Consider the following 27355-nt stretch of genomic DNA (forward strand, 5'->3'; position numbering starts at 1 on the left):
CTACAAATTCCATATGGCAGGATCCAGAGAAGAAAAGTATCAGTTCTTGGATTTATTTTTAGGAACATGTGAGTACCATCTGAGCATTTTGATATGTCTACTACTATATTTCTCCTAATCTTGCATCCATTGGTCCTTTATCCCGCCGCTTTACTTTTCTGTGGTTATAATCAAATAATATTTTATCTATTTGGGGTTCCTCTTCCCCAACAAATCTTTCAGCTTTTGTGATTTAAAAAGAGAAAGAATGAATAAGAGAGGGAGGGAGGGAGGTTAAAACATACAATGAACGGTTGCAGGAACTGGGCTTGGCTAGTCTAGTAAAGAGAAGGACCAGGGGAGACATGATAGCGGTCTTCCAATATTTGAGGGGCTGCCACAGGGAGGAAGGGGTCAAGCTGTTTTCTAAACCTCCTGTAGGCCAGACAAGGAATAATGGATGGAAACTGAACAAGGAGAGATTGAACCTGGAAATAAGGGGAAACTTTCTGACAGTGAGAACAATCAACCAATGGAACAGCTTGCCCTCGGAAGTTGTGGGAGCGCCATCACTTGAGGCTTTCAAGAATAGATTGGACTGCTGTTTGTCAGAAATGGTGTAGGGTCTCCCACTTGGGTTGGGGGTTGGACTAGATGACCTACAAGGTCCCTTCCAACTCTGATTATCTGTTATCAGAGAGAGAGAGAGAGAGAGAGAGAGAGAGAGGAGGAGGAAAGGGGAGAGGGGGTGAGAGAGGGAGACAGAGAAACAGAGACAGAGAAACAGAGACAGAGATGGGATGGTGCGGGGCAGGGGAGGACTTTATGATAAAATAAGAGAAAGGCCAGAGAGGCAGAAAATTACAAAGCTGAAATGAAATGTTGGTGAAAAATACCTTCCACAGCCTACAGAAGGGGAGAAGTGAACTGTTCATTTCCAATACCCTACTAGGCCCCGAGAATTGGAGAGACACCCACATAGTAAGTGAATTTTGATTTGGGGGTAGGGAGTCAAGATAAATCCATGAAGGAGCCATTTTTGCTTAATATTTGCGGTTTTCAACGGTGTTCGAAGGGACAGGGGTTTGCCCAATTAAAAAAGAATGGCAAGCTCTGTTGTGGTGCTGCAGGGTGAGAGAAACAATGAAAAATTCTAGATGTCACTATAGGGGAATAGCAGGGGGAAAAGAATAGTTGGCATCTAAGGAGAAACAGGACAGAGCAAGCAAAGCGAGAAACAATAGGAAAGGTATCATGAAAAAGAAAAACTACTAAGCCTTTTCGGACTCCCTTTCTTTTATATATTCTTATTATATATATTGTTAATAATCTTTTTTTAATTGTTGTGGCTTCTTCTACTGGGATGCATAGAAAGGAAGGACCTCAAATGAAAATTTATCAGCATCCTTACAAATCTAGCCTCGTGATTCCTTTTAAGAAAGCCGGGTTGGTATATGTCTTCAATGATAAGTCTACCAGATCTGAGCTGAAAAATATCTGGGTGACTACTTGAAGGATCTGAAAGCTTTATTTAAAGGCTGTTATGCTTGCAAGTGTGGATATTCCCAAAATGTATATAAACTATGGTCCCGATCCCTCCCATCAGCCAGCACCCCAGCCATTTCCTGGCTTTGCATGACAGAAAAATTTGAAGAACAACTGGTATATTTGGATCATTTCACATGCTTTATTTCAGCAGTCAAAATAATTAAAAACATCTCAAATTATTATACATATACAAAATAGGTACAGAATCTTCGGTCGGTCATACTCCCTAGAACATCTGCCTCTTGTTACAGAGAAGAATGGATTTGCTTGAATTTGAACCCACAAAGGGAGAGGGGGGAAGAAGAGTTAAGGAGACAGAGATTGAGAGCAAAGAAGAGGTAGAAGAAAGGAAAAGGTTGTGGTTTTTTTTAGCAATGAGTGAAGACCATTAAAAAGCAAGAAGACTCAGCACAAGAATTTGCTAGCAGGGTAAAAAAAGAAGGGAGGGGGGGAAAGAAGAAAGAGGGATGGTGATGGAGAAGACCTGGATGGATGGGAAAAAAGGCAAGCCAAAAAGGAATCCACCTGCTTTACAAGAGAACAATAGAAAAATTTCAGACCTTGATCCCTTGCAACAATTTTTAATTGTTATTTTTTGTCATCCTGGTTTCGTTTTGCTTAAGAAAATTAGCACCGTTTGAAAATTCACAAGTATCTTTGGGCATCCAGACACTAATTCTATTATTTCCCCCTTCTAATACTTCCATTTCTATAAGCAACAGAATTTGCTTGGAGCAAAAGTTGTTCGTGTTTCACCACTTCAGAATTAATTCCACGGGACCTGAACATTATTAACATAGCAGACTAAAAGAATAAAATAAAATAAAGAGACACAGCTTTAGCACCTTTCGCTAAACTTGGACCTCTGCCTTATTCCCTGCTGCCCCTCAGCCTGGTGATGGCATTGAAAAAAAAACTCCAAAACTACCGCAAAGAACTTGGAAATCACAATTGTGAGGTAGCTGTCCATTACAATAATAACATACATTTAACATTGCAATTTCTCTGCTTTCTGTATTAGCCATTTATTTTTCTTCACTTGTTCACCGACAACATATTTGTAGCTATTAAACCAATTTTCTCCATTTGCTCTTTTTTTTAAAAAAACAACCACCAACCATCTTTGCAGGTATACCAGCATTATTAGCTGTTAACACTTGTCCAAATTTATATTTGTGTTGAAAACCATTCACCATCACACCTTTATTTAAAATTAATTAAACTCCTTTCTATTGCCGGCTGAACAAAACAGAAAAAAGAAATACACTTACAATGGCTGAAAGAATTATTTTTTCTGTGATATTGCTCTGTATAAAAACAAATAAAAAAATGTAAAATTGCCAGCAGAGAAAGATGGCCTATAAGGAAATTTTGGGGTCTTTTTTCACTACCAGGTTAAAGGGTAAGTTTACAATAATTAGGAGGATGTTATGGGCAGGATGTAAGACTAGTTTAGCATTGCTTTTTTGTTGCCTTGGAAGCAACAGATTTTGTTTTCTCCCCCCAAGAATTATAGTTAATATTCAGGTGTTCCTTAGTTGGTACTGATTTTTATCATTTGTATGGTAAATCTATATATTTATTTGGAATGTGCAAATTGTGATCCCAAGATATTACATGATTTTAAAAATGAAGAAGGTAAAATCAAGCCATTCTGTCTTCGGTGATTCTAATTAAAAAAAAAGTCAAGCAAGTGGATGCACTTCCTTAATTATTTTTCAAAAGTCATTTATTTTTATTTTTTTTGGTTTAATGCTTTTTTTGTTTTTTTTTAACGGAAACGAAAATAGTTTTAGAGATGATGGATAGAAAAAGACACAAATTCAAGTCCATGTGAAATTTCCTTCTTTTTTGGCTGTTTTTTATTTTATTTTTAAAACTGTCAGGTTTCCTTTGGGGTTTACAAGAAGCAGGCTGGTCCAACATCAAAGCCGAATTCCTGGTCTGGAGCACCAACGTCCATTGGAGCCACATCAATGATGGGCAACCGGGAAGTTTTTGTTGTCTTGTATTCAATGACTGTCTTTCCCCAAGTGTTGGTGTGACTCTGTAAAGGAAATGAAAATGGTATAAAATTACTAATGCTATATATGCTGTATAAGGCACTCATCAGAGATCTGTGTTCTTAAATCCTGATTCCCCATTCCTCAGCCTGAAAACAACTAGAGCTTTGAAATTTAAATCTCTTAAATTTGAATAAATGGTGAGGGGAATCATCAAGCCTTCACCTCTTGCTTTGTTTCTTAACTTTCAACAGTCCCTTCCCTAAGAATCTTAGTCAAGACTTAACTACGAAGTATGGACATTTTACTATTCTGCAAAGATCTAAATGGAAGACCTTTATTTATTTACTCATAGTTATTATTTTTATAAATAACCTAAGGTGGCAATCATACTCAATACTCCTTCTTCCTCCTATTTTCTCACCATAACAACCTTGTGAGGTATGTTGGGTGGAGAGACACTGACTGGCCTAAAGCCATCCAATTGGCTTTCTTGCCTAAGGTGGGATGAAAAATGCACAATCCCCTGGTTTCTAGCCCGATACCTTAATTACTAGATCAAACTGGCTCTTTAAAAATTATCTTGAAAATTAGGAACATCAGACACATAAGATTATGAGCCTGAGCCTGAACCCAACACTAGAAACTAGTGGTGCAGTGGTAGAGACTTGGTGGCGCAGTGGTTAGAGTGCTGTACTGCAAGTACTTCTGCTGCAGCCAGATATCTGCAATTTGGCAGATCGAATCTCACCAGGCTCAAGGTTGACTCGGCCTTCCATCCTTCCGAGGTGGGTAAAATGAGGACCCAGATTGTTGGGGGCAATAGGCTGACTCTGTAAATCACTTAGAGAGGGCTGTAAAGCACTGTGAAACGGTATATAAGTCTAAGTGCTATTGTTATTGCTGCAAATGGAGCTGCCCCATCTAAAGCAGGAGCACCTAGCCTTCTGGGCACCAGGGATTGGTTCAGCAGAGAAAGGTATTTCCATGGACTGGAGAGGGCATGGTTTCACATGCATCCTGCATCCCTTGGATGGAGCTTCCCTTGTTTGCATGGCCCAGTTGCTGGCATGCCATGGACTGGTGCCAGTACATGGTCTAGGGGTTGGGGAACCTGCTCTAAAGGACCTGAAGACTCACCGTGCAGCCATCCTCAATAACTGAATAGGTGAAACGGCTGTTGCCCTCTCCTCTCATTTCAATGTCATTGGAGCCCTGGAGGAGCAGAGATTTCTTCAGGTTTCCAGTCTGTTGATCCATGTAAGCTATACTGTTCTTGCAGTGGTAGGTGATGTTCTGGGAAGCCTCGGTGGACATCAGGCGCAAGAAGGTCAGTTGGATGGCAACATCAGCTGGGTTGGATCCCTCACTACCATATTCAAACTGCCAAGAGAAAAGAAAAAAGTAAAGTAGTATTTACCTCATCTTCTGTAGAAATTCTTCCACAACACCCAGAAACAATATTGCTTAATCTTTCCTGTCTGACCTGGAAGCCATCGGTCATAGTCTCTCCAAACCAGACATGTTTCTTCTCCTTAGGGTTCTTGCTGATGTACCAGTTCTTCGGTGCAATAGTGGCCTGAGCTGGGTAGACACAGCTCTCTCCAGTCTCCATATTACAATAGACTTGAATGGCATCCAGATTGCAGCCTTGGTTGGGGTCAATCCAATACATGCCTATTTATCAGGGAAAATAAATTAGTAATTTGACAGACGATGTTGAAAGGGACACAATTCTCATTTATTTCATTGACTGATTCGCTAACTCTATTTTCTTCATTTCTTCTTTTCTATAGCATCTTCCCATGCTATAGGTTCTTTGTTCTCAAAAACAGTCCAAGTGGCCTCTCCATCTCCTAAAATATATGCAACATTTGATGGTGATAGTGGTGGTGATGATGAATATTCATGTATGAAAACAATGAATGAATGCATATATGCCTCTATGAAAATAATGGGCCTAAGGATTAATGGCAGAGCATGACCATATTCAATAAAAGGAGATGCATCACTTTCCACTATTACTAATTGACAGAAGAAAGAACATCCTAACTTATTACTTCTCTTTGAAGAGTTGGAACAGGCAACAGTTGTTAATTTTTGTAACTCTCTTGGAAAAAGAATCACACTTAGATCAATGCAGATCATATTCTGCAGAAAGAAAACATTCTTAATAGAATTAATATTTAGGTGAAATTTCTGAATATTCTGCTCAAAGGATCTTGCTGATCCCGGCTGAATCAATAGCTATATTGTGAATAACTTAGTTAATGAAAGCATGTAAGAAAAAGATCAGCAGTGAAAGAAGAAAGAACAGCAATTTTGACAGCACAAGGCAACATGTTCAGATGCAAAGAAGATAATCTGTAGTAGTACATGCTGTTTTAGAGGCTCAGATATGACTTGTCCTGCACTTACCACTCTTCCATTCTCCATGGCACATCTTCAGGTCACGGCAACTACGGGCTGGGTTCTTACGGGTTCCTTCGGGGCTACGGATGTTCTCAATCTGAAGAGAAAGGCTCTTGAGGGTAGTGTCAACTTCCAGGTCACGGTCACGCATTACGTTAGCATCATCAGCTCTGTAGTAGCGGCCACCATCATGAGCTTTTTCTTGAGGAGGTTGGGGCAGGAAGCTGAAGTCGAAGCCACCGCTAGGTGGACCTGGGGGACCAGGGGGTCCAGGAGGTCCAGCAGGACCCTACAGGAGGAATATGAAGAATTAAAGGCAAAAATATTTTCGACTCATTGTAGGTAAGTTGTGATATTTCTAAAATCAATACATACAGCAGGGCCAACATCACCAGTACGACCACGAGGTCCAGGTGGGCCAATGGGACCAGGGAGACCATTCAGACCATCTTTGCCAGGGGAACCAGAAGATCCAGGAGGACCCTGTCAAGAAGAGAAAAAAACATGATTAGTGAGCATTTGGCATAAGATAGAAAAGAAAAAAAAGAGCTAAAATAAGACACATCCAGCAAATCTCTCTTTTTTTGAAATAACAGGATGTATCTCTTTTCTTCTAAAACAATACTATATGTTTGCTGAGCATTAGAATCCAATTCAGCATAGAAATATATTTCTGACATTTGTCTCAGCAAAATTCAGCCTCATTTTTCTTTAGATTACTAGAGTTATATGTTATGCTCTTCCTGCAATAACACAGTTATTGCATTATGATTCTGCACCCCGGATCAGATTCAAGTGATTTCAGGTTGTTCTCAGAGTTTCCCTATTCATTCTGGATGGTTATAACACAGCAGGTAATGTAACGGAATAATCATACTTACTCTTGGGCCAGCAGGGCCAGAAGCACCAGAAGGACCTTGTTCACCAGGAGAGCCCTATACCAAAAAAGTAACTTGTCAATTACCAAATCATCTCGGCAGGTATCTGGTTATTTTAATACAATGACAAGTGAGAAAGCTGAAGTCCCAACCTTAACAGTCACTTAAAAATGAAGTTTGTCTAATAATGTTTAATATGAAATGTTGGGCTTCTTAATTGCCCATAATCTCTCTCTCTCTTTCTGTTGCAAAATGGCTTCTCTCATGGATTCAGGGAATCAATACATATGCAGTGTACATGGATGTATGTACATATCTATTTTTCTGCATACAGTCTTTTGTGATCACTTAAATGTTTGAATATATAACACAACTTTTCTGCATGAAGAGAGAATGTTAACCAAATGTTAATGTTTTTGAAAGTCTATTTCTCTGCCAATTGGGTGGCTTCAACTTTGTGTCTACTATTATCAGAAAACACAATATGCAAGACCTTTTGAGGCCTACCACATTATACTGATATCAGAAACATTCCTGCTGGCGTTGATTTCAAACTGGTAGATTTGAATTTATTAATTTGTATATTGATTTGTAAGGAAAAATATTTGATGAGGGCAGATAGTTCTGCTATTGTTCAAAAGCTGATTTCTTTCTAGGAAAATTTGTAGAAATAGTTTCAAAATTAAAATGATTTCAATAGGCAGCATTTCCTTTTACAAAAAAGTGCAGTTTTTGTATATTACAAATGCAGCTCAGTTGAGAACTCGCATCCAAAGCAGAAAAGTGCACACTCTTCCTTCCTGCCTGTGCTCAGAAACCTTTCTACACTCTAAACATTGGAGCTTCCATTTAATCATTTTCTACAGAGTTGTGGCATTGAGTGAAACTCCTTAATAAAATATTTGGAATAGCAAATTTGTTTGAATTAGAATATTCTTTTCTATACAGGGAGCATGAACAGCTACAAACTCTGTGATATTTTTCAAAGTCTACATTGTAATAAATTACACATGAATCCAGATCTGAAATCTTATGACAGTGGGATTGACATGGAAATTGACTAACATAATGGATTAACATAGAACACATATCCCTCCCCCACTTTTTAAAACCAACTGGAGCTAAAAAAAAACAACACCTTAAATCTTATTCTTGGTCAATTAGAGATACTCACAGGGGGGCCAGGGGGGCCTTGAAGACCGGAGAATCCTCTGTGTCCCTTCATGCCTCTTTCACCTTGTTCACCGGTCTCACCCTTGTCACCACGGACACCTTGTGCACCCTGGGAAAAGAACAAAGAAAGTTTTTTTTAAAATCAGTTTTTAACAAACACAGCAAAACTTATTGATCATCATTTCTTTGTAAACTTCGGCTACCGAAAACATTGTCTTAGGCAAACATAGCATATATGTGGATAACAACAAAGTCAACTACCTTCATTCAGTGCTATGCAATGGCAAGACTCTTGGAGCAACCTCTAACATAATAACTAGAATAACCTTTAAATTATGTGGTTTCTTCTGAGAAAAAGAAGTATTTAGAAACTCCAACTTACCGCAGGACCACGAGCACCAGCAGGACCAGCAGGACCAGCGGGACCAGCGGGACCCTGGAGAAAAAGAAGAGGAGGAAATGTTCACACCATTAATTAAGCATCTCCACTCGCTATTCATTTCTTTGGGAAATCAGTCTATGGGACTGCTTCTTTTCAAGCAAGAAGTCTGGAATTGAATTATATTTTATTTTACAAGGAACAAATCTTCTTCTTTTTTCTTTTATTGAGACAGTGGCTTCAATCTCTCTTTTGTTCCCACAACTATGAGTCTAAGTGGATATTTAGTGAAGAATCAATGACATTTTATCAAAAAGAGAAGCTTGATTTTTGGAAGATGAAAATCAATTGCAAATCAGTTTGTTTTGAATTGATATTCTCTTGCATGTACAGAAGCACAACTCTTGGGACAGGAGAGGTTCCCTCTAGTGTCTGGAAAAAGGTTTCTCTTGCTACATACAAAACAGGCCACAAGAATGGGGGGTGGGGGGAAAGGCCACTTACACTCTCACCACGCTCTCCGTTCTTGCCAGCAGGGCCAACAGGGCCAGGGGCACCAGGAGCACCAGGGGCACCAGGAGCACCAGCAGGGCCAGTCTCACCACGATCACCCTATTTGAGAAAGGCAAAGGGAGAGAATCAGTGTGAAGCCAGCCATATTTATTTAAAATATGATTTGAATGTGATTCATTTGAATATGATTATCTTGTAGCCTCAGTAAGTTCTTGATACTTGGCTTGTGATTCATATCAATAACTAATGAACTCACCTTGGGACCAGCAGCACCGTCACGTCCAGGAGCACCTTCAGCACCGGGAGCACCCTGTGAATCAAGGAAGAAGGGATACAGATTAAACAAGATCAAGGAAAGCCGGAACCTGAACTTGAGCACGATAGAGAATTTAGAATCCTATGCCTGATAAGGAATTCCAGCCTCTCCCATGAAATATTTAGTTTGAATTCATGACTGTATGAAATGGCTCTATCCCAAGTCAAACCTTGGGATATTACTTAGGTAATATCAAGAAGAATACCCCTCCAAGGAGAATACCCCTCCAAGAAGAATACCCCTCCAAGGTCTCCAGCAGAAGTCTTTTAAACAGGAGTTTTGAACGCTAAAAACTGAATTCCAGATTTTCATATATCTGATCATTGTTGTTTCATTTACCTAATCATTGTCTTTTCCTGAAGCTCCCTTGTTCTGAATCCAACCCCTGATTCATTTAGTCTCCACCTATCTTGATGCTTTAAAGCTCTCTAAGGTCTCAAACACAGATCTTTCATGAATTTCCTACCAATCTTTTAGCTAGAGAGTTTAAGAATTGAACTGGGGACATCCTGTATGACACTGGACATGCTCTACCTCTAAGGGATAGCAAAGCTACAAACATCTATTTTGAAATTAATAGTAGCAGGTTTGATGACACTAAACTTGCACAGAGGAACAAAAATGTTGAGGAGAGTTGGAAGCACCAAACTCCTTTGGAAAAATGAGCACGCACCTCGCGTCCAGCTTCACCAGGGGGTCCAGCCAATCCAGGGGGTCCAACTGGGCCAGGGGGACCACGTTCACCAGGAGAACCAGATGGGCCTTGTTTGCCAGGCTCACCCTGTGCACCACAAAAGAGAATGCAATGCTATGATTCACAAGAACTGCTGTTCCAAAGAGAGAAAGAATAAAAAATTTTTATAGATTATGAATTATATTCTCTAGTACTCAGTATCTGGGAAAATATTAATAAAAGGACCTGTCCAGAATTCAAGGCCTAAGAAACACAGTAAGATACAATATTTTGCTGCCTGATTTGGAATTACTTAAATCAAAATGCATAGTCAGCCAGCTAATTTGATCATAGATCTTCCCTTTTTCTCCTAGTAGATTAAATAGTTGAGCATTTGCTGCTTTTTCATGACAAGCCAAATATGACCAAACAAAAATCTCACTGCCTGATGGAATAGCTAGCTCTGAGAAAAGTGCTTGTCCTTTGGATTAGTGCAAGGTAAGATTGCTCACTATCTAAATTCTAAACCAGACTGCATGACAGGGGAAAAATGATTGAAAGATTTACAGTCAGAATTTTTGCAAGCAAATATCTCCAAAAATTAATTCCAGCTGCTGTGTCTGCAGTTGAAGAGTCCTTTTATGTTATTGTAATGTATTATTTAAAATGGAATTCCAAGAATTTGTGAAGTACATTTCTCAGAAAAGACTGGCTTCTCAACAAGGAACAAGGGCTTTAAAACCCAGAAGATCCATCAACTCTATTTTGAAGGCTTAGCAACATGACTCTGATAAATACTTGAATGGACGATCAGCCAGTCTGTGGGTTTATAATATGCTGTGTTTTGTTAGGAGCAACAGGTCGCTTATGATTAAAAAAAAACATATTTTCAAACTTGAGAAGTCCAAGGAAAAGGAAAGGCTATAAATTGTGCAAAACTCTGGGTTTCATGGACAAACAAGTAGCTATAGAGTTATGATTAGTGAAAATATTGCTGCTTTGCTCTGTGTGAAATTTTGAAACCATATTGCTCCTTTAGAAAGTACTGCTATGTATCTTTTTAGTGCAGCCTCAGAGTGGAGGGAAATTTACCACTAGTAGAAAGCAAAACTATTTCTGTAGCAATGCAGATTAATAGTATCACAAATGGGGAAACAAACGAATCAAGTCCATTGCTACTGTGCATTGTAAGAATATGCAGAAATAAAGAACAGTAACTGGATTTAAAAAAAAACACTTTCTTTGAGACATCAGTTGCAACCCTAATCACTGCTCCTTGGAAATATATCCTGCATATCAACTGTGTTTTTCATAAAAATGCATTCAGCACAATATTATTTAAGAAAGAAACATCTAAACAAAAGGAAACCTTCACTGAGTTTGTCCATATTTATTTATTTATTGGTCTGAAGAAAAATCCACTTAAATTTTTCTTCTATGTTTGTAGCCTTACATATGTGTGAACTCTCCTATGAGACCCCTATGAGATATTTTTTCCAGTACTTTGCTTCTTTCTTGGAGATCAAAGTTTATCTCATAAAGCTAAAGAATAAAAATGGATCCATATTGCATTTCTGAAAACACCAGTTGACTGAACTGAAGAGAAGTACTCACAACGGGACCAGGAAGTCCAGGGAATCCCCTCTCTCCTCTTTGTCCAGGAAGACCAACTACACCACGTTGTCCAGCAATACCTTGTGGGCCAGGAGTACCAGGTGCACCCTATAAAACAAAATATCATAGATTTTAGAAACAAGGCATAGATTTAATGGACAATCAGGTTTCTTTTTTGTGAGTAGTATGCTCTACCAGATTTCCCCATCTTGATTCTTCAGTGATGTATAGACCACATATGTTGTTGTCTTCAGCTAACATTGCCATTGGACGTTAGTTTGGAGAAGATGATGGAACTAGGCCTCAGTAACTGAGCAACAAACAATGTATTGTCCCTTCTGTATTACAAGAATCTTGGAGGATTTAGATGATGGAGAAAACTGATGGATGCCCTGATAGTTTTTAATATTTGAAGTAATATCATTCTTTCCTATTTTTCTACCCATAGCCTTCCTAAAGAGGAGTTCTTATCTAATGATGGCTAAATGTGAAACTCCCTACAGAAGACACTGATTTTTGTGTCTCATATGCTTTTTTATTCAAATCAACATAAGCAAACAAATAAACTAGTAAACAACTATACAAAGATAGGAAAGCATTTTTTTTTTAAAAGAGGAATGTAACCAAATTAACTAATTTTTCCAACTCTCAAAGAGGAGATGCCCAACTTGTCTCAAACATTCCATTTAAGAAAAGTGAATTTTGGATTTACTTACAGCAGGTCCATCAGAACCAGGAGATCCCTTTTCACCAGGAGGTCCAGGTGGGCCAGCAGGTCCAGCTTCACCGGGGCGTCCAGCAGGTCCAGTCTCACCACGGGGTCCTTTGCTTCCTTCCTTTCCACTAGGGCCAGGTGGGCCGGGAAGACCAATGTTGCCCTTTGGGAGAAGAAAGGTAACAGGCCTGTCAGTCACTGCAACATCCAGCCAAAAGGCTGAGTTATATGCAATAATATTTTTTTAATATAAACCTTTATTAAATGAGGAGCCCTGGATGGGAATGCAATTACACTTCAAATCAGACAGATCACTCTGGATGAGCCAAATTTTCTTTTCCATTGGCTAATCATGTTAATTGTATGGTTCTTAAGGCCCGTTCAAGGAAACTGATTATCCACATTTTGAACAAGAGGCATGTTGAAAAAATCCAGCATTTTCAATTGATAGACATCGATTCAATGAAATTTGAGAGATTCATGATGAGAGTTTTAATATTTTCCTCTTTGAGATCTTAATCTGTACTCTCTAACAACAACTCCCAGAATTCTCTGGGAAATAAGATATATCTATCATATCAGTATTATATATTCCTAATATACTTTTCCTGTTCATTCCTTCACTTTGTTGTGTATTTCTGAACTGAAATACCTACCAAATTTCCACAACACTGAACTACTAAGCTGTATTCCATTACAAATGCTTTAATTTGTGTGCTGACCTCTTTCAGTCAACAATTTATTAAAACAAAACAAAACTGGGTGCAAAGCCTGTTTGTAAGTAAAATATTTTAAAGCTTCCAGTTCAGAGTTAATCATTAGATTGAATACTCATTGAAATTTATAAATTTTTAGTCTCAAGAAAGAGACAAAAGAAAATTAATTTGCATTTATGTCAATGCATATTAAAACCTGAATTTCTTCTGCCTTCTCTTACATAAGTGACATTTTCCTCTTTATAATTAACATTATGATCATCATTTGCCAAAGGGGCAAAATTCTCCTTTCCATCCTGACAGCCGTTTTGAAGTTTTGAGGATTTTCCCCATTCCCCCAATTTATTGATGAAACTGTGTGGTTACTTACAGATGGGCCAGGAGGTCCAACTCTTCCAGAAGCTCCAGGGAATCCAGTAGCACCCTATAAAAATAAAGAAACATTCCATTTTCAATTATCCTTTTGTACAAAAGAAGACTAACACAAGTTCACTGTATGTACCACCTTCCAGAGAATGCAATTGTTTTGTTCTGATTCACAAATGTGAAAGCTGGTGCGAAAAGCTCTCAGACCTTTTAACACCTTGTCTGGATGCACCATTTACATGGAGATGCTTTTATTTCTGATGCATTTCTGAACTGCTAACTGGGAATCCCAAAAAATTAGCCAAGTAAGCGTATATGGTGCAAATATCTGCTAGAATGTTTTAGACAGGATCTAGAATAGGATTCTTTCACTATCATACATGGCATTAAGTCAGCTAGTGAGACCTTTTTAATAGGGACATCATATTTATTTAATATGATATTTAAATGATATTTATTTAAGATCCTGTCCCAACTACTTAATGTAAATTAAAGGCTCTTAGAGAAAAGTTGTCTCTTTTGTATTCTGTTCAGCACTTCATAAGTGCTGAAAGTTTTATTAATTTCCTAAATCAATTTAGGAAAATAAAAAAAATAGAAATCAGAACGTTTTTTTTTAAAAAAAAACAAGCAAGCTCAGAGAGCACCAAGGACTTCCTTTCTAACCCTGAGCCACAAATATTCTCCTTTATCCGATATTGAATTCTGCATTCTTTGAAAACAGGAACAATAATTTGAATCCTTAGTGAACCACCATTTTATAACATAGCATCTGATTTAATAATATAGAGGGGGAAACCATACTTACAGGGGGGCCAGCATTTCCACGAGCACCTTTGGGGCCAGGAGCACCAACGGGACCCTGCAATCAATAGGGAGAGATTAGCATGAAACTAAAGGCTGAGAGGAGGGCAAATTTTCATGGAAGAGAGTGGGAAGTGGCGAACAAGAACTTACAGCAGGGCCAGCGGGGCCAGTAGCGCCAGCGGGACCAGGAGGACCAGCATCACCTTTAGCACCAGCATCACCGGGTTCACCTTTAGCGCCTGGTTGTCCATCAGCTCCCTATTGGAGCAGAAACAACACGGATGGTGAAGATCGGGGAGGTGGAGACAGAGGCACAGGTGTATATTGGTTCTATGAGATTTAATTTCTACCTTTCTATGCATTTTCCAAATATATCTAACTAAACCAATCCTTCAACAAACTTCTAGTTTCCTGTTAAAATTGTACCCTGGCACTCAACTGCTTTGAAACTCATCAAATTTGGTACTTATTGCATTTTGATGTGAAAATTTTGTCCCTTTACTCATCATCTGTTGAGCACTCAATGCACAAACTAGGACCGGTTGCTGTCAACTACCTTGTGATTTACTACATTATTCCTTATGGGAAAAACTTGTTTGGTACTCATTGTTTTTGGCACTTATCCTGCCTCCCGGAACCAATTAGCAATGAGTACCAAGGTATCACTGTATACAGTTTTCTGGATTTGGGATAAACATTTAATTTTCAGTAACTAGCTCAAGGAATGCTTGGAGAGCAATTATAATCTACCTTTCCAATCACACTCAGAGAATTGGTAGAACCAAAAAATTGAGATGCACAAATTAAAGAACTTGCAACAAGAATAACCTGTCTAATGTTCTTGGTATTTCACTCAAACTAGTTCTGAGACTGCTATTATTAATCCAAATCATTTGCTTCTGAAAAATACCATTAACACAAATCCAGCTGGACACAGTGACCTACTTTCTGGATCTCTGTTGGTTTCGGTGAGTTCCAAAGTGGTTCAGAGTATGAAATATTATTGGAAAAATTATTTGTATTCATTCATACCTATCTAACCACTGTAATTAGGTTATGGGTAAGGACAAATTGACTATCATCCCAACTCTGGAATTGATTGGTTCAACTTTCTTTTCCTACCAAGATCATTTGATGGTAATATATGGCTGTTTTCTGATTCACTTGCTATGTTCTTATAATGACATAACACAGTAAATTGACTACTAAATTAATCCAGAGTCTTGGTTAATACCAGATCACACATTTATCTAATGGGCTGGATTCACATAATAAGCTAAAGTACAGAAAACACCCAATCAAATCACACACTTATTGGGTTTTAACATGTTGCATTAATATCTGCTAGACTTCTAACTTTAAGCATTTTGTGTGAAGAAAGCCTTCACCTCATTATAGCTATAAGGGGATGCGAGCATTTTAATGGCATTCCTGAGAAGCAGAAGAGATTTTCCATCATACTTACAGGGGGTCCAGCAAATCCAGCAGGTCCAGCAGGTCCAGGTTCACCACGGTCTCCCTGGGAAGGACAAGAAAGAGACAGAAAATGTCATGAAGAATGAAAGCAATGCAAAGTTAAGAAAAAAGGATAAAAGCTGTCTAGCTAAGCAAGAGCTTTATAAGCTGCATTTCAAGACAAGCCACCTCAAGGCAAAATAAAAAACAAATCTAGGAAGGTAAATTACTTACAGGAGCACCACGTGCACCAGTGGGGCCAGCAGGGCCAGCGGGACCACTTTCTCCCTGGGTAAGAAGAAAAAGCAACACGGTTAAGCACCAGACCTAGTAATAGCTTTCTATTCATTAAAAATGTACTATAAGAATAATTCCATTTTGATAAGTCAGTCTTACATTAGGTACTATTCACTACTTTGATAGAAATCACAAATGCTTCTTTTTCCAATCACATAAAATTTTTAAAAATGGACAATATGCCTTCATTTTTAACCAGAGATTCAATACAAAAATTCAGTTTTCTATTATTTATGACTGTTAAGCTGAAATAACACAACAATGATTAAAGGTATCAAGAGAGAGAGGGAGATGAGAGGTGGGAAAACTGATCATGTCCTTTGGGTGGGTAGATTAGTCAGTTTCTAGTCTATATTTATTTACAAATATACTTCAAACTGTTTGCACATTAAATAGGGTGTTTTTAAAATCTATATAAAATGACATTTTTAATCTTGGTATTTTGAATTCATTTAATTGTAAAATAGACTCATTATTTTAATGCATTTCTCATAAAAACATATGTTATAAGCCAGGAACTGCACCATAAAATATGGAGAAGTGTAATATCCAAAGAATAACTGAATTCTAGTCTGTGTATTAAAATGGAAGGTGCACATTGGCTTACTTTGCTTGAAATAAATGAAACCAATGAATATCTCACTGATTTAGTTTCTAGCATTTGTAAAAAGCTATCCTCAGGATCAAAAGTTATAACTAAAATTAACCAGAGGATTTTCTTAAAGTCTAGAACTTGCTACAAAAAGTCTTCCAGGCAATATGTCCTAGATACATATCTGCATATTGGCTTATCTTCTCATTTATGCCATTTTGCTTTCCCTGGTGCTTTCACACACAAAAAACGACAATCTAAGTTTGACATGAAAATAGCAGCTAGTTCAATTCATGCCCAGATCTGTGTAAATGTCAGGGAATGTCAAATGTTAAGTAAAACATATGGCATAGCTTCCAATGACCATAAATCAGTAGGAGTTTTGGGAGAACAAGTTGATGGAATATTTGCCTTGTCACCAGAAGCACCAGCTGGTCCAGGTGGGCCAATTGGTCCAGTCAATCCTCGAGGTCCATCTTTGCCGGGAGAACCATCAGCGCCTTTGGAACCTGGGTCACCCTAGAAAAGCAGAAAGGCAAAAGAAGATTATCAATACTGAAAAGATCAGAAAGGCATAAGGATTGGAAAGAATAAAAGAATCATAGAATTTGGAAGGGACTTTGGAGGTCTTGTAGTTCAATCCTGCTCAAGCAGGACACCCTGTACCATTTCACATGGTTTCCAATAGTTGTCCAAGCTTCTGGAGGCAAGTCATCCCATTGATTAATTGTTCTAACTGTCAGGAAGTTCTCCTTAGTTCTAAGTTAATTGTTTCCTTTATTAGTTTCCATCTGTTGCTTTCTGTCCTACCTTCAGACGCTTTGGAGAATACACTGACTCCCTCTTCTTTGTGGACCTCCCCCAAATATTGCTATCATGTCACCCTTAGTCCTTCTTTTCATTAAACTAGACATACCCAATTCCAGCAACCTTTCTTTATATGTTTTAGTCTCCAGTCACCTAATAATTTTTGTTGCTTTTCTCTGCATTTTTTCTCAACATCTTTTTCAATATTCATATATTTTGAAATCTTGAAATAAGAAGATTTCACCTCATGCTTGAGGTTAGGAATTTTCTTGAACATATCTCAAAAACTATAAAAATCATGATCCTGGATTGCCCTCTTAAGTTGTACTTCTTATCACAAGGCCTCAGGCCAAGCTAGAAGACAACAAAGGTCAGTCAACCTTTTAATTTGGCTTCGGCTGCATTTAGGAAAATATCTGAACGCCAGTTAATGGAAGATAATATAAAATTAATTCTTTTTTTTTGCCTTTTTGTTTCTCCCAGCATGCCTTTTTGATTCTCCCTTGTTTGTATGGAAGCATTAGAGAAGAACTTATCAATAGATGAGCATCATGGGTACAGAAGACTGTAAATTTAACAACTGTCATACTTTGTCTACAATAAAAAAAAATCCCAGTTCACAATGCTGGGAACTGATATCATTCAGAGATTTCAATATCATTCCAGACTCCCATCCAAAATTTTAGTATGCAGTCTAAGTCAGACTGACTTGATGGACAAGTCGTGAATATCTGTGTCAAGATTATCTTTAGTTACAATCTCGAAGGAATTTAAGCCATGCAGAAAGCTGGAAAGTAGATGATATTTGATGTTCTTTGAAAAAGGCAGACTGTTTTTGCTTGTTCTCCATCTTTTTAGGCATAATAAGATGATGGCTGCCATTTTGACGACAACCGTGTTCAACTATCATGGACTTACTCTGTCTCCCTTGGCACCAGGCAGACCAGCAGCACCACGTTCACCAGGCATACCCTGAAGACCAGGAGGACCTTGACCACCAGGAGCTCCAGGAGCACCAGCATCACCCTAGAATTGTACAATCAAGGCAACAAGAAGGAAGGCATTGATCAGGAATGGAATCAAGGGTTTCAAAGAGAGAGGGGGAGAGAGAGAAAGAAAAGAGGTATCTATTTTTTCCTTTAAAAAATCTTATTTTTTCTTCTTCTGAATTCTAATGTTTTTAATACAATATTTAATTTTTCTGATCCCCACAAGGCACATTGGGGAAAAGTAAAAATGGCATTTTTCCTAGGAAAGCAACAGTTTAATCGGTTTGGATACATGATCTATCATTCTGACTACTCAAGGCTATCTTTATCTTTAATATAGCCTTTTCATCTTATCCTTTATTCATCTTTTACCTTAGCACCATCGTTACCCGGAGCACCATTGGCACCGCGGGGTCCAGGGGGACCTGCAGGACCTTGGCCACCACGTTCACCAGGGAAACCTCTCTCGCCCTAAATGGAATAAAGAGTGAGTTGATTACAAATTGTGCATGGAGGCCTTGTTGGACAAATAAAGATGCACAAGGACCTAGGGAGAAGATCTTTACTTACTCTTGCACCAGAAGGACCAGGAGCACCAACATCACCAGGGACACCCTGTCAGAGTAAGGAGAACAGATATTGTTAAAAGATAAAGCCATTGAGAATGCATGCAGATAATCTACTCAATTTGACATGGGGATGGACAAGTGGAATGCAGTTCAGCAAGAAATGAATTGTTCACGATCATGTCTGAAGGCAGGATTAAATGGGGTGGGGTGGGGTTTGCTTCTTTCAGTTATGAAGTTCTAGAGAAGGTAAATAGAAAGGTAGATTTGAGAAGGTAGGTATTTTTTTTCTAAAGGAAATAAGAACTCTTAAGACAAAGATATACTGCAGAAGAAAGAAATATCCATCATCTTGTTCCACAAACAAGAGATTGTTTCCTTCAAAATGTTTTATTTGGAATATAAATATTTATCTGGATAAATCCTAAAGATGGCTTCCCTAAACTGCTAGTTTCTTCTTCAGAAAAATAGAAAAAAATAATTGAACACCCATGTTCTGCTGCCCTACTGATGATGCACTAGTCAAAAATGAAATTCTCCAGAAAATTTATTATTTAATTTCAAGTCCCAATGCTACTGAAATCTTCAGGAAAAAAAGATACGGGTTATGTATTGATCTGCATTTGAAACTATGATGCCACATAAAAATAGAACAGACTCATTGCCTTATAATAGACTCATAGTCTCAGAAATAGACTCTTACAAAAAGTGATTTGAAAGATGTAGTCCCAGATTACAATAAGGCAGGAATCCACTATTACAACATCTCTAGGTCATAATTATCCAGCACCCCTTAAAAGTGACGATCTCTTATTATCAATGTCCCTCACTGGATGAAAGAGAGGCTATGACCTTACAGGATAGTCTGTCCCAAACTTTGGAAAGCTACTAAAAGTCTTTTTTTTAATTGAAGTTTTTTTAAGTGGTTTCATCAAAAGAATATGAAATCATAAACTGGTCATAATAATGCCTTGAAGAGAAGGTAAGCCTCCACCTACTAAAATTCTCTATAGATATTAAAAGAGTGTAGGAATTAGGAATTCTAAAACAGAAAAATATGGGGCTGATTTTCCATATGTCAGTAGAAGCTTTTCAATTGTTGGATGGTGCATACATCCATTAAAAAAAGAAATGCACAAAAAGTCCCAAGGGGGAAAATGGCAGACATTATTAATATGCTAAGTAAGGTTATTCTGGAGAATATTTGTACTGAGTTCAGACTCCAAACTAACCTTTCTCAAATAGAGATCTATAACTCAAGGGTCCTTAATTTTTCCCCCTGCTTTAAAGCATGTGCAGACCCCACAATTCCTTCTTAACACTTCTGCACAAAGGAACATATTACATACTTGTTCACCAGGTTTTCCAGATTCACCAGGGGCACCAGCGGGACCAGGAAGACCCTAAAAACAGAAATCAGAAGTGAAGAAAATATTAGCTTTGATAGGACTGGATAAGCTTGACAATCAAACACAGCTTATTAAACAGACTAAGTACAACATGTGTACTTCACTAACACCTCATGCTTATATTTTACAAGCAGTGTTTTCCAACCTGGCAGCTTTAAGTCCCAGGAATTCAACTCCCAGAATTCTCCAGCTAGCTGAAAACACTCTTTCAATGTTCTTACAGCCCTTATGGTTTGTAATCAATACAACCAGATATATTAAGTATTTTAGTTCGGTTCTCCTGAGCAAATAAATGTATATCATTTGAACATTTAAAAGAAAGAAAAAGCAATTGTATTAAATATTTAACTGGTGTCTATATTGAAGAGAGAAAATATACACATGTTTTTTTAAAGTAACCCTGCTAACCTGGAAGCCAGGAGCACCAGATGGGCCTTGTTCACCTCTTTCACCAGCAGGACCCTGCAATGAAAAGGTAGGAAAATTCAAACCTCGACAGAATCCCAAAAGGGGTAAACATTCATAATACTGAAGAAGAAGAAGCCAAGTTCGTACTTACAGCTGGGCCTGGAGGACCTTGGGCACCAGCATCGCCGTCTTTGCCAGGAGCACCCTGGGAGAAACCAAGGAAGAATAAGCAGAGCCCAATGCTTTTAAAATAAATCTTGCCTAAGAAATCTGTTGATTGAAAACCTTCCCACCAAATGCCTTCCCACCTGTCACAGGATCAGATAATTTATCTTTGTAAAAATATCCCTGCATTCTCTCTATCATTGCATTCAAAACCATCTCATTGTGGTGAAGGTGATGGATGGATTGGCATGGGGCACCCCAGAGTTTAGCCCAGAACCTATCAGATGATTTTGAGCCAGTCCCCCTTACAAGCCTCCATTCCTTGCCCACTTCTTATATAGATCCAAAAAGCCCTAAAAAAAAGGACTTTGACTACAGAAAACTTAGCACGTATATGTAAACTCTAGTCCATTGAGATAGGGAAAAAGTAGCAGCCCGCACAGCTTCCTCTAATGATCCCAGACAAAGGCAACATTTATTTATCGATGTATATGTATCTGTGTATGCATGAACACATGTATGAATTATTATGTGTATTTATTTAAAATATGCGTATAGCTGCCCAGTTATATAAAAGAGCTCTGAGCAGCTATTTATTGCCAGCAATTATGTAAACCAATCCTTGAATAAATATCCATCCAGATCACTGAAGTGAATAACAGAGGGTGAGGAACAAAATACTTACACCAGCTCCAACAGCTCCAGGAGCACCTCTCTCACCAGGTTTGCCAGGCTCACCCTAGAAAAGGATGGGAAAAAAATAGATGAAGAATGGGAGTTATTTCAGGGAAATAATCAATAACTTGCATTTTATTTTTAGTATTTCTCCATGCTATGGCAGTTCTAGGATGCCCAGGTCCAATTTGTATAACATAAGCATGGTTTTATATATATATATTTGAAAGGCAACTGAATGTCTTTCACTCAAACATAGTATGTGGGAATGACCTTGGGATGCAAGAGAAAGAGACACAGTTTAGATAATGGTCAAATAAGAGGCAACTGGATTCATAGAAGGAATGGGAGGTGGCCAAAAATCGGAAAGGGCCTTCTGTATTTCTTGGATTATCAAGGTGAGGGGGCGGGGGGAATTCCATCACTGCAATCTTACAGTAAAGATAGAACAAGTAATTTTGGGTGTATAACTTCTCTGGATTACCTAAAAGGGCTGACTCAAGCAGCATATTTTATTATTTAGAAAATCTCAGTATCTCTATTATTCCATTTTCATTTGGAAAAAAGAAACCTATTTTACCAACAATTTCCTCTCTCCAATTCAGTCTAGAGTGATTTTCACAACCAACCAAAGCCAAGTACTTCTTGAAACAATCTATTTCAAGTTACTGAAGTGCAGTTAATGCTTTTGCTCCCAATAAATCTATTTATACTTCAGTTAGGTGGTTACTGATTATAAAGTTGTAATAGCTAAAAAAAACCATGAAGGCCTCTCAGAAAATTGATTAAATAGGAGATTCTGATAATGACAGGAAGATCATGAATAAAATCTATCTATGTGGTCACTAACAATTGAGAGTGATCTGATGACATGTAACCTATAGTGGTAAATTGTTTCAATAATGTCAATATAGCATATACATGTAGAATATTCGTGAAATCAATTTTGAAATGAAATTGTTTCTTATGGTAACCACCTGGAAAATATTTTCAGTGACATATAAGAAATCAGAAGGGCAAATAGAGGGAGCTTTAATATAGCCACCTGCTGCTCTTATTTAAGAAGTAGCAGATAGTCCTTAAAGAAGAATTAAAAACTGCTGGTGTCATAGTTTTTTCATGGTTTGAGTGCTAAGATGGCCATTTGAGGAAGAGAAGGAGACGTCATCCTTGTACCTTACCCATAAAGCATGTCATTCAGGAAGTAAATATGAAGTGTTACTTACAGCAGAGCCTTTAGGTCCAGGGAATCCCATCACACCAGCTTGACCTCTTGCACCAGGTGGACCGGCAGGTCCAGGGCGACCATCTTGACCAGCAGGGCCCTACAAGAGAAAGGTAACAATAAGCCCATTTTCCCCCCATTTTTTTTCCCTTTTGCAAAATTTAAGGCTGATCCCAATAAGTACCCTCAATACTTACAGCAGGTCCAGTCTTGCCATCAGATCCAGGGCTACCAGGGCTACCAGTCAGACCCTAGAAAAGGAGGGAAAAAGAAGAAGAAAATTTGTGAATTGGTGTGATGAGATATAAAGAGAAGATGGATCCCTAAGAGGGAAGGGCTACTTTACAGAGGAATAAGAGTTAACTCTGCCCTTATATCATGTATGAAAGAAAGAGGGTGAAGACAGGTCCTCCCTAATAGTTCACAAAGTACACTGTGCGTGCAAATAGTAGAGTTTTCAGTTTGGTTGAAATTTTGTCTATAGGAATGAAACAATAGAGAAATTGGCTTGGAAGAATTGTCATGTGTCATTTTAGAGTTTGGGGCCTGACAGATGGGGAAGCTATATATCTTATCTTTGCCTCTACAATGTATGACATTGCACAGATCTGATTTTTATGCTACAGAAACTTCTATAAAGATCGTAAGTTACAACTTTTAACGTTGCACAAGCTGGACTAGACTTTGTAGGCTTTAAGGCAATAGACGTACCTGTTAAGCATTTAAGAAACCCTGTTTTCCATTTTAAAACACCTGAACACATAAGCTGTATTTCGTAAGAATTCCTGATTGGGCATTTCTTCTGTGGAAGAAATATGCCCTGTACTTTAAGGGTTTCTTCTGCAACACAATTGCACTGTTCATTTGTGTTTTGACCATGTTTGTTTCTTGCTTCCCTTCAACCGCCTTCAAGTGTGCAAACTTTTGAATGATTAATAAATGATCCATGGTCAACCAAATAAGCAATGTTTTGATTAAGGATGAAGAGTCATTTAAAAAATAAAACACCCAGTGGAAAAGCATCACTGGTTTATCTTAGTATTTTTAATACTAATTGTTTGTTGCTGTAAGGTTTTATGTTCGAATGGCTTAATACATGAACTCAATTGAGTAGGATGAGAATAAGGATTAGGGTAAGGGAATGATGATAATAATAATATCCTAAAATATTTCCCAGTGTAACACACAACACACAATAGAAAGAAGTTACAGTGACAATTTTGTGCCAAAGAAAGAGCTAGGAAGCAATTCATTCACTATAACAGAATTTATGAGCTTAATGTAAACCATTGGTAGAACAACTGAATTTGATTTCTAAATCCTAAATTCAGTTTGCAACTGGCATATTTGATTCCATAATTTTTTCTACATTAAAGTTTATGTTTATGAAAAGGGTTTTTTTAATGACATTTTAGTCCTGCAACTGTTGTTTCATTGCTAATTATTTTACGGCCTTGATTTTCCTTCTCCCCCCTCAGAGTCTCACCTGGAAAATACATTCATATCTTAATGCTAAATGGCCAGTGCAATCATGATTATATCAAACCCCAATCCAAAAGGAGCCAATATTTTGGATTAGCATTGCCTTCATTTTGATGAGTTTTGAAAGTATTTGTTCCAGTTCACATATGCTCAGAAACATAACTAAAATAGAACAATAAAACCACTGCAAGGAACTAATTCCTTTTAATTTAGTCTATTTATTTCTCTGCTTCATTATCCTATGAGTGAAATGTGATATAAGTGATTGAATGAAAAATAACCTTGCTACTAATTCACTTAGTTGGGAGAATTGAATTACTTTGCATATGGTAAAATCCTTGTTTATGACAATGTTTAATATAATAAAGAGGAAACTAGGTTATATATCAATGTTATATATCAATGTGCTTTGCCGCTGTAGGGCCCAAATGATGCACAGGAGTGGACAGGTGTGGTAGAATGTGTCCCATTTCCCACTGGCTAGGAGCCAATGGGCAGCTTGAGGATATTTTCCCATTTGCTCTCTTCTTCTGAGCAAAGTTGCTATTTGCTTACCTTGGCTCCAGGAAGACCAGGCTCACCAGTCCGTCCAGCTTCACCAGTAGACCCTTTAGGTCCAGCAGGGCCGGGAGCTCCACGTTCACCAGGAGGGCCCTGGAAGAAGGAAAGGCATCAAGAAAAGCTACTAAGACCAGGTACATCCTAGATTTTCATTTCTCCTTAGTTTAAGAGGCCTCTGTGTGATATTAAGACTATGAAGAGTGTATCTAAGGAAGGAAAGGAATGGATATGTCTGGCAATGATGGCTTTGGCTGCAGATATTATACACGTTCATGAAAGCAGATTCTGAGACAAAGCAAACCTCACAATTATACCCAAAGTCCAGAGCTCCACAACTTGAGCAAGAAGTGTAAAATTCTCTGTACTTTTGGCAAACAAACACACATGTTTGAGATCTCCCCACCTGACATGTATTTAGGTAATTCTAATGTGAGCAAGGAACAAAACATGAGCCAGAAAAAAGCAATATGGACAGGGAGGAGGCAAGATCTGATCATTAGAAGAGAAAAAAAAAGAACAAAAAAGTCCCTGTAGATTTCAGTGAAGTAAAATGTATGGGAGAGTAGGGATTTTATTTACAATATTGTCTGGTGCCCAGAGAGATAGCAGAATGCCCAGGACTATTAAAGGTATGATAGCAAGTGCTATTAGTCCTACTAAGTATAAGGACAATGAAGATTTGCAAAACAGCTCTAATACAATTCATAGGAATAAATTTTCCTACTTTTTGTTAAGTGAGGTTGGTTCCATCCCTATTAAATTCCCCTAGAATCTGGTTATGCCATCAGATATGGGGGGCTGAGAGGATGGGTGAGATATACTAACGTGATTCCTTTGTTATTAACATCTGCTGTTCTCTCTTAGCCTTGTGTTTTTTATTCTAAACATTCTAAAACAATAATCGCCTTTTATATATATTAATTCTTACCATCTTCTTCCATGCTACCCAGAGTGACTTTTTGTGTGTGAGATAAGTGATCATGTAATTATGGCGGGGAAAACCAGCCAGGCCCCTTAGCTCTTATAAATCCTCACAGTACTATTCAACTCCTTCAGACAAAATTGAAAGGCTATAAAAAGGATGTGGCAAGGAAGACTTTCAGTTTTCCTGTTTCCTAGGCAATAAGAACCTTAGACATGTGAGTTTCTGTATGCCACAAATTCACTGAACATGATCTCGAGCAAATTGCTTCAATAAAGAGAGGAACATGGAGGAGCCACAAATGTGTATGCTTATATATTATCAGTACTTCTAAAAAAATATTGTTTTAGATGTGGCTTCTCTTTTGCTAGCCTATACACCTTGGAAGGGCAGGGCAAAAACAATCAAAGGTTGTATTTTGATAATCAGAAATCAGCTCTAGACACAGAAAAATATGCAAACAGATAGATAGATAGATAGATAGATAGATAGATAGATAGATAGATAGATAGATAGATAGATAGAGAGAGAGAGATGGATGGATAGATGAATGGATAGATAGATAGATAGATAGATAAATATATAGATAGATGATAGATAGATAGATAGATAGATAGATAGATAGATAGATAGATAGATAGATGTCTGGCTAGCCCATAGGAGATCAAGGGAATGTTTAGCCATTTATTATCCACAAGATCCATACAACCCACCTTGGGACCAGAAATGCCATCAGCACCAGGGAAACCACGGCTTCCAGGAGCACCCTGTGACACAAGATTAAAAAAATTATCATTGTTAGAAAAAAAGTATTGTTGTTACCAAGTAACCTACAAAGAGGTCTCTCCTTTCAAAATGTCAATATGGAGTCATTTGTTTTTGTGTGACTATAAAAAGACAGTTGCAGCAACTCTAGTAACCAGCATTCTGCTAGAAAGAACGAAAAGCTAAATGGCATAATCATCACTAAATGCCAACTTCAGATTCAGGATGATATTCTTTTCACAAGAATTCTAATTCAGTTCCCTGATCAGAGTCAAAAGCACCTATTTGTTACTTTGCCTCTTGCCTTAAATTAGGACATATGCCTTGCAAATAAAGGAAAGGCTTTAAAAAGCCACTGCCATGTAGAACGGAAAGCTTAGTCTCTCCTAACTTATTACCAGAGGAAACAGTAGTGCCTTGTTTTAATTTAGTTTCCTTTGAAATGTTGCGCACCTTGTTTTATGGATGGCTTTTCCCCAGGAAGGCATTCCTCTGACTTATTAAAATTAGTTAAATCTTCCCACCTGGCCTGCTTCAATAACACCTGTAATTCAGCTTAGCAATTCTCCATCAGTCTAACTAAATATTATGAACCCGTAAGACAAATATGTTTTTCTGCATACGTTGTTCTAAACACATTCAGTATGCAAAGGTTAACAAACAATAAACATTGTTACATACACGTTCACCAGCAGGTCCAGGCAATCCAGCAGGTCCTGGCTCACCACGAGATCCTCTCTTGCCTTCCTCACCAGGTGGACCAGGGGGGCCTTGGACACCAACGGGACCCTAGAAGATAAAGTGAAGGATATAAATAAGTTGTAGGAGAGGTAAAGTAAAATAATAAGAGAAATAAAATTATAAATGTATTTAGGTGAAATATTTACAGCTTCGCCTTTAGCTCCAGCATCTCCTTTGTTTCCGGGAGCACCAGGTTCACCCTAA

General features: G+C 38.0%; 1 protein-coding gene across 2 annotated transcripts in view; it reads right to left on the reverse strand.

Annotated features, from left to right (window-relative positions):
- Positions 1–1646: 1646 nt before the first annotated feature.
- COL1A1 (collagen type I alpha 1 chain) overlaps positions 1647–27355 on the reverse strand; it is a 40213-nt gene continuing 14504 nt past the window's right edge. For both annotated transcript variants that reach the window (XM_087917083.1, XM_026710888.2), the window contains 32 exons: positions 27298–27351; positions 27092–27199; positions 26359–26412; positions 24718–24816; positions 22878–22931; positions 22682–22780; positions 21466–21519; positions 20767–20820; positions 20616–20669; positions 20148–20201; positions 18803–18847; positions 18605–18703; positions 18162–18269; positions 16848–16955; positions 15782–15835; positions 15558–15611; positions 14243–14350; positions 14094–14147; positions 13290–13343; positions 12205–12366; positions 11489–11596; positions 9875–9982; positions 9142–9195; positions 8877–8984; positions 8376–8429; positions 7995–8102; positions 6824–6877; positions 6318–6425; positions 5949–6231; positions 5017–5207; positions 4671–4913; positions 1647–3574 (listed from right to left, as the gene is read on the reverse strand). In XM_087917083.1, the coding sequence (XP_087773209.1) occupies positions 3428–3574; positions 4671–4913; positions 5017–5207; positions 5949–6231; positions 6318–6425; positions 6824–6877; positions 7995–8102; positions 8376–8429; positions 8877–8984; positions 9142–9195; positions 9875–9982; positions 11489–11596; positions 12205–12366; positions 13290–13343; positions 14094–14147; positions 14243–14350; positions 15558–15611; positions 15782–15835; positions 16848–16955; positions 18162–18269; positions 18605–18703; positions 18803–18847; positions 20148–20201; positions 20616–20669; positions 20767–20820; positions 21466–21519; positions 22682–22780; positions 22878–22931; positions 24718–24816; positions 26359–26412; positions 27092–27199; positions 27298–27351 (3096 nt within the window). In that variant the 3' untranslated portion in view covers positions 1647–3427. The remainder of the gene's footprint in view (positions 3575–4670; positions 4914–5016; positions 5208–5948; positions 6232–6317; positions 6426–6823; positions 6878–7994; positions 8103–8375; positions 8430–8876; positions 8985–9141; positions 9196–9874; positions 9983–11488; positions 11597–12204; positions 12367–13289; positions 13344–14093; positions 14148–14242; positions 14351–15557; positions 15612–15781; positions 15836–16847; positions 16956–18161; positions 18270–18604; positions 18704–18802; positions 18848–20147; positions 20202–20615; positions 20670–20766; positions 20821–21465; positions 21520–22681; positions 22781–22877; positions 22932–24717; positions 24817–26358; positions 26413–27091; positions 27200–27297; positions 27352–27355) is intronic.

Source organism: Pseudonaja textilis, chromosome Z (assembly GCF_049901715.1).
Source record: "Pseudonaja textilis isolate UNSWEBS1 chromosome Z, rPseTex1.2, whole genome shotgun sequence".
In the NCBI taxonomy this organism is placed as follows: domain Eukaryota; kingdom Metazoa; phylum Chordata; class Lepidosauria; order Squamata; family Elapidae; genus Pseudonaja; species Pseudonaja textilis.